Source organism: Notothenia rossii (genome assembly GCF_949606895.1).
Source record: "Notothenia rossii genome assembly, chromosome: 9".
NCBI classification, from domain to species: Eukaryota; Metazoa; Chordata; class Actinopteri; order Perciformes; family Nototheniidae; genus Notothenia; species Notothenia rossii.
Window position 1 is genome coordinate 82,227,641 of NC_136907.1, and position 7,805 is coordinate 82,235,445.

The 7,805-nt window shown below is 50.2% G+C and overlaps 1 protein-coding gene across 8 annotated transcripts in view; it reads left to right on the forward strand.

The window, feature by feature from the left end:
* The first annotated feature begins 1,146 nt into the window (after nucleotides 1-1,146).
* The window catches only part of LOC307019552 (uncharacterized protein), a 9,951-nt gene continuing 3,292 nt past the window's right edge, over nucleotides 1,147-7,805 (forward strand). For 2 of the 8 annotated variants that reach the window (XM_079650562.1, XM_079650561.1), the window contains exons 1-4: nucleotides 2,394-2,915; nucleotides 3,386-3,796; nucleotides 4,038-4,279; nucleotides 7,405-7,462. Coding sequence is in view for 2 of the 8 variants with exons in the window: in XM_079650556.1 (XP_079506682.1) it covers nucleotides 3,395-3,796; nucleotides 4,038-4,279; nucleotides 7,405-7,456 (696 nt within the window). In the remaining 6 variants the exon portion in view is untranslated. Of the gene's footprint in view, nucleotides 1,161-2,335; nucleotides 2,916-3,385; nucleotides 3,797-4,037; nucleotides 4,280-7,404; nucleotides 7,468-7,805 lie in introns of those variants that run through there. The other 6 variants (XM_079650558.1, XM_079650559.1, XM_079650556.1 and 3 more) reach the window with 5 other exon arrangements.

Consider the following 7,805-nt stretch of genomic DNA (forward strand, 5'->3'; position numbering starts at 1 on the left):
TGGCTGCTAAACCCTTGTTACTGTCACAAGGTATGTATCTTGTATTTTGTAGATTGTGTAACTTGCTGCTGTTAAATACCGTCAAACTATGTGCAATATATACTTTATATACATATGCCATCTTTAATAACTGTAATACATACCGGGCTGCTAAATCCTAAGAACTGCTACAGGATTTGATTTGTAGATTTGATTTGTAGATATGATTTGTTTTTGAAAATTATGTAACTTTTTTAGTTTTTATCTTTTTTTAGCATATTGTTTATTATATTATAACTTAGTACTTTTTTAACGCATGAAAGACATGCAACACTAAGCTGTCTGTGGCTCTTTCTGCTGTAACGCTGCACATTTCCCCTCTGTGGGACTCATAAAGGTATTCTTATTCTGATTCTGACTCTGATATATTTATATAAATATATTTGTGTGTGGGTCTGCATCTTTAGCCTGTTATTGTCTCATTATACCGCACTGTGAATAAATCAAAGTAAATATATAAGTGGTCATGAACACATCTGTCCATCAGACAGAGGGCTGCTGTGCCTCCTGTCATCATTAATGGACGTCTCTTTTAAAATGACCGCTCAGAGGAGAGGAGTTCTCATTTCTCTAACCGCCGGCTGGGTTATGGCTAGAAAGGATCCGTCTAGTGTACATATGACGTCCCGTTCTCCTTGTAACTCTCGTTGTAACTCTCGTTGTAATCGGAGCGGCTCGGAAACACATCTACAGCAGTAACATGATGCAACATACACATTAATGCAGCAGCAATATTAATAGAGAAACATCAGACATCATAGTAAAACACTGCAAGGGAACATTTTATTGCACCAGGAACTATCTTGGGACTTTTACTGCGACAACGTTGACTTGCCTGTGAATAAAAAATAAACCATAGTGTTGGGGATCTACAGTGTTGTCATTCTTCTTTGAACACCAGCAAGACCGCTAACACCCTATTTCAACAATCACACTCCCTGTAATTGACATAATTAATAGATAGTAGTTTAGCTTCTCATCATCATTTGCTGTGGCCAACTGATGTTAACGATCGTAACTGAAAGGCTGCCTGTCTGCACGTCACTTCACCGCCCCCTCCTCCAGGGGGCGGTGAAGTGACGTGCAGACCGTAGAAGAAGAAGGAGAAGCAGCAGCAGGAAGTGAGTTTATATTTGAATCAGCGCCATGCATATAGATAGATCAGTCTATATGGCGCTGATTTGAATGTTTCACCTGTTCTATAAATGTTATTAAAACCCACCTGTGTGTCGAGTGTTACCAACGCAGCTGGAGAATTAGCTGGTTAGCTTCTGCTAACTCTGTTAGCTTCAGTTTTAAAGATCGCTGTGAACTTCCCGTTAGCATCCCGTTAGCTTCCCGTTAGCTCCCTGCTGTGCTAGATGACTGATCTTAAACTTTAATAACAGAAGCTGTTTTATATCAGTGTGGACACATACTAAATAAAGTTATTCAAAATGATTGAAAATACCCAAATATTAACAATGACTACATTATATAATAACAATAATAATAATAATTGTAAATAATTGTTAAAAATTATATAACTACTGCTATTACTGCTATTACTACTATTACTATAACTGTTATTATTAATACTACTATTACTATAACTGTTACTACTGCTATAACTGTCATTACTATTACTACTACTACTACTACTACTGCTAACTACTGGCCCCACCATTGTAACCACTGGCCCAAGAGCATTCGTCCCAACAAATCGACTAATAATGAAGAAATGTCTGCTATTATCATTATTACTGGTATTATTATCTTTATAACACGCTTTCTGCCTTCCTGTCATCAGGAGTTAGAAATATGTAATAGATTAGATAAGAGCCCTCATTCTCCTAAACTGCTGGGACATTTCCCTGTAGCCAATACCTCTATAGGTTCTACTCTTCACTTAGTGTCAGCATAGGTCGGCATTGATGTACAGAGCCGACAGAAGACCTTGTTTATATCATCATATTGAAGCCAACTCCATCCATCCTGGTGCTTGACTCCCGGTACTAGACTCCTGGCTCTAGACTCCGTGCTCTAAACTCCTGGCGCTAGACTCCTGGCACTAGACTCCTGGTGCTAGACTCCGTGCTCTAAACTCCTGGCGCTAGACTCCTGGCTCTAGACTCCTGGCTCTAGACTCCGTGCTCTAGACTCCTGGCTCTAAACTCCTGGTGCTAGACTCCTGGCTCTAGACTCCTGGCTCTAGACTCCTGGCTCTAGACTCCTGGCTCTAAACTCCTGGTGCTAGACTCCTGGTGCTAGACTCCTGGCTCTAAACTCCTGGCGCTAGACTCCTGGCTCTAGACTCCTGGCTCTAGACTCCTGGCACTAGACTCCTGGTTCTAGACTCCTGGTGCTAGACTCCTGGCGCTTGACTCCCGGCGCTAGACTCCCGGCGCTTGACTCCCGGCGCTAGACTCCCGGTACTAGGCTCCTGGTGCTAGACTCCTGGTGCTAGACTCCTGGTGCTAGACTCCTGGTGCTAGGATGGGTTAAATGCAGAGAACACTTGTCACTGTGCTGTGTGCTCTGCATGTGAGACCATTAAAGAGGGTTTCATCCTCCAACTCTATTACTATCTACTATTCAGGGGCGGATCTACAAGGGGGCAAGGGGGGGCAGCTGCCCCCCCACTGTAGAGCCTTGCCCCCCCAGCTGCCCCCCTAACTTTTGTTTCCCTAAAACTGTACTTGTAGAAACAAACCTACACTATTTCCACAAGTTTCTCAAGCAACGAAACAAGCAGTACATTAATTCAAAGTGAATAATTTTAAATATCTTTTTAGGACTGTTAAAAATGTAGCTACGGCCCTGCATTAAACTGCGGAGCGGCGTTCACACAGACACAGGCTTCCTCCATTTTATGACCAACTTATGCAGAAATCCAGGTAATCCAAAGGGTTCACAAACTTTTTCTTGCAACTGTATATATATATATAGTTTTACATTGTAATGCAAAACAACCTGTTCCATTAATTCATTGCTTTAAAAAACATTTTGTAATTTCCTTTCATTCAAAATGATTGAAGTAAGCTTGGTCAAAGGGCACCTGATTGTTTGTCTGAACACCTTGTTTCTCTTGTGCATTAGAACACTTGTGTTAGGGCATGAATTAACAATAGATAGGTTATACAGGATACCACGTACTGCCCCCCCTCCCATGCCACCCTGGCATGACCTCTTTCCCCCCCTTTGCCCCTCCATGTAAAATGTTCTAGAACCGCCATTGCTACTATTACTACTATTATTATTACTTTAACTGATATTATTACTATTATTGTAATAATTCACTACAGATCAGGCCCAGCTGATTGGCTGATGAAGGACCAGTAGAAATACAGCATTTTTTGTGTTTCAGATTCTCCTGATGGCACTGGGGGGTCAGCGTTACCATGACATCAGCCCAGTGACCCTGCAGGTGGGGGGGCAGCGTTACCATGACATTAGCCCAGTGACCCTGCAGGTGGGGGGGCAGGTGAGCTCCAGCCTGTACTGTGGGGAGGTGGGGGGGCCTTGGGGGGGGCAGGTGGAGGCCTTCCTGGTGGAGTTGTTCCGATGCAAGCTGTGTGAGTTCTCCTGCAGCCGGAGAGGACCAATCAGCACGCACCTGCTGAGCCACCGGGGGGGAGGGTCGCCCTACCAGGACCTGAGCGGGGGGGGCAAGCAGGACGAAGACGACTTCCTGCTCTACAACATGCTGATCAGCCCCGCCCCCCCAGGGAGCCCCCCCCCAGGAGACATCAGCGGGGAGGTGGCCCACACCTGTGAGGTCAGACCACACGCATGAATGCCCACACACGCGCACACACGCACGTACCCGTGCACGCACCCACGCACGCACGCACGTGCACTCACACACGCACCCGCGCAAGCATGTACACACGTACCCGCGTACGCACCCACGCACACGCACTCAGTGTGTGTGTGTGTGTGTTTCAAGTGTATACGTGTGTGTGTGTGTGTGTGTGTGTGTGTGTGTGTGTGTGTGTGTGTGTGTGTGTGTCTTGCAGGTGCGCTCTCTGTTCGAGGACTCGGCTCAGTCGGCTCACCTGATGACTCTCGGCTTGTGTCGCATCTCTAAACCTCCCCCCCCCTCACCCCCTCCCTCTGGTGGACCCCCCCCCCCCCAGGTGCGCCCCCCCCACCTGCCCGCTGTGCTGCAGCAGCAGGGGGGGGCGCAAACAGCAGAAGAAGAAGAAGAAGAAGAAGAGGAGGAGGAGCGCCGACTCAGCAGAAGCTCAGAAGACACCAGGTGAGAGACACAGCCAGGTGAGAGACACAGCCAGGTGAGAGACACAGCCAGGTGAGAGAGACACAGCCAGGTGAGAGACACAGCCAGGTGAGAGAGACACAGCCAGGTGAGAGACACAGCCAGGTGAGTGAGACAGCCAGGTGAGAGAGACAGCCAGGTGAGAGAGACAAAGCCAGGTGAGAAAGACACAGCCAGGTGAGAGAGACAGCCAGGTGAGAGAGACACAGCCAGGTGAGAGACACAGCCAGGTGAGAGAGACAGCCAGGTGAGAGACACAGCCAGGTGAGAGAGACAGCCAGGTGAGAGAGACACAGCCAGGTGAGAGACACAGCCAGGTGAGAGAGACAAAGCCAGGTTAGAGAGACACAGCCAGGTGAGAGAGACAGCCAGGTGAGAGACACAGCCAGGTGAGAGAGACACAGCCAGGTGAGAGACACAGCCAGGTGAGAAAGACACAGCGAGGTGAGAGAGACACAGCCAGGTGAGAGACACAGCCAGGTGAGAGACACAGCCAGGTCAGAGACACAGCCAGGTGAGAAAGACACAGCGAGGTGAGAGAGACACAGCCAGGTGAGAGACACAGCCAGGTGAGAGAGACACAGCCAGGTGAGAGAGACAGCCAGGTGAGAGACACAGCCAGGTGAGAAAGACACAGCGAGGTGAGAGAGACACAGCCAGGTGAGAGACACAGCCAGGTGAGAAAGACACAGCGAGGTGAGAGAGACACAGCCAGGTGAGAGAGACACAGCCAGGTGAGAGACACAGCCAGGTCAGAGACACAGCCAGGTGAGAAAGACACAGCGAGGTGAGAGAGACACAGCCAGGTGAGAGACACAGCCAGGTCAGAGACACAGCCAGGTGAGAGAGACACAGCCAGGTGAGAGACACAGCCAGGTGAGAGAGACAGCCAGGTGAGGGACACAGCCAGGTGAGAGACACAGCCAGGTCAGAGACACAGCCAGGTGAGAGAGACACAGCCAGGTGAGAGACACAGCCAGCTGAGAGACACAGCCAGGTGAGAGACACAGCCAGGTGAGAGACACAGCCAGGTGAGAGAGACACAGCCAGGTGAGAGACACAGCCAGGTGAGAGAGACACAGCCAGGTGAGAGAGACACAGCCAGGTGAGGGACACAGCCAGGTGAGAGACACAGCCAGGTGAGAGACACAGCCAGGTGAGAGAGACACAGCCAGGTGAGAGACACAGCCAGGTGTGAGAGACACAGCCAGGTGAGTGAGACAGCCAGGTGAGAGAGACACAGCCAGGTGAGAGACACAGCCAGGTGAGGGACACAGCCAGGTGAGAGACACAGCCAGGTGAGAGACACAGCCAGGTGAGAGAGACACAGCCAGGTGAGAGAGACACAGCCAGGTGTGAGAGACACAGCCAGGTGAGTGAGACAGCCAGGTGAGAGAGACAGCCAAGTGAGAGAGAGACAGCCAGGTGAGAGAGACACAGCCAGGTGAGAGACACAGCCAGGTGAGAGACACAGCCAGGTGAGAGAGACAGCCAGGTGAGAGACACAGCCAGGTGAGAGACACAGCCAGGTGAGAGAGACAGCCAGGTGAGAGAGACAGCCAGGTGAGAGACACAGCCAGGTGAGAGAGACAGCCAGGTGAGAGACACAGCCAGGTGAGAGAGACACAGCCAGGTGAGAGAGACAGCCAGGTGAGAGAGACAGCCAGGTGAGAGACACAGCCAGGTGAGAGACACAGCCAGGTGAGAGACACAGCCAGGTGAGAGAGACACAGCCAGGTGAGAGAGACAGCCAGGTGAGAGACACAGCCAGGTGAGAGACACAGCCAGGTGAGAGAGACAGCCAGGTGAGAGACACAGCCAGGTGAGAGAGACAGCCAGGTGAGAGAGACACAGCCAGGTGAGAGACACAGCCAGGTGAGAGACACAGCCAGGTGAGAGAGACACAGCGAGGTGAGAGAGACAGCCAGGTGAGAGAGAGACAGCCAGGTGAGAGAGACAGCCAGGTGAGAGAGACACAGCCAGGTGAGAGACACAGCCAGGTGAGAGACACAGCCAGGTGTGAGATAGGTCCTGGGGGGTCACAGGTAGTGAAATAGCTCCTGGGGGGTCACAGGTAGTGAGATAGCTCCTGGGGGTCGCAGGTAGTGAGATAGTTCCTGGGGGTCACAGGTAGTGATATAGTTCCTGGGGGGTCACAGGTAGTGAGATAGTTCCTGGGGGGTCACAGGTAGTAAGATAGCTTCTGGGGGGTCACAGGTAGTGAGATAGCTCCTGGGGGGTCACAGGTAGTGATATAGTTCCTGGGGGGTTGCAGGTAGTGATATAGTTCCTGGGGGGTCACAGGTAGTGAGATAGTTCCTGGGGGGTCACAGGTAGTGAGATAGCTCCTTGGGGGTCACAGGTAGTGATATAGTTCCTGGGGGGTTGCAGGTAGTGATATAGTTCCTGGGGGGTCACAGGTAGTGAGATAGCTCCTGGGGGGTCACAGGTAGTGATATAGTTCCTGGGAGGTTGCAGGTAGTGATATAGTTCCTGGGGGGTCACAGGTAGTGAGATAGTTCCTGGGGGGTCACAGGTAGTGATATAGTTCCTGGGAGGTTGCAGGTAGTGATATAGTTCCTGGGGGGTCACAGGTAGTGAGATAGCTCCTGGGGGGTCACAGGTAGTGATATAGTTCCTGGGAGGTTGCAGGTAGTGATATAGTTCCTGGGGGGTCACAGGTAGTGAGATAGTTCCTGGGGGGTCACAGTTAGTGAGATAGCTCCTGGGGGGTCACAGGTAGTGATATAGTTCCTGGGAGGTTGCAGGTAGTGAGATAGTTCCTGGGGGGTCACAGTTAGTGAGATAGTTCCTGGGGGGTCACAGGTAGTGATATAGTTCCTGGGAGGTTGCAGGTAGTGAGATAGTTCCTGGGGGGTCACAGGTAGTGATATAGTTCCTGGGGGGTCACAGGTAGTGATATAGTTCCTGGGGGGTCACAGTTAGTGAGATAGTTCCTGGGGGGTCACAGTTAGTGATATAGCCTAACAGGTGTTTCTCTGGTAAAAACCACCATTATTTTTGAGTGATAATACAATTGAAGTATTTCCATCTCTCTCTTCATAAAGAGTGTGTGATGGATTAGTAACCAGGTGTGTTTCCTGCAGACGGATGGAGCCAGCTGATTGGACGATCAGAAGGAAAGGAGGCGGGACCTAACGACAGGTAAACCACTGACACTGTCCAAGCTTTGAAGAGGTTCAAGAGGAAAAGATCTTCAGCTTTTCTCTCAGCATGTCACCTGAGTGTGTGTGTGTGTCCTCAGCAGTGTGTGTGTCCTCAGTAGTGTGTGTGTCCTCAGTAGTGTGTGTGTCCTCAGCAGTGTGTGTGTCCTCAGCAGTGTATGTGTCCTCAGCAGTGTATGTTTCCTCAGCAGTGTGTGTGTCCTCAGAAGTGTGTGTGTCCTCAGTAGTGTGTGTGTCCTCAGTAGTGTGTGTGTCCTAAGCAGTGTGTGTGTCCTCTGCAGTGTGTGTGTCCTCAGCAGTGTGTGTGTCCTCAGCAGTGTGTG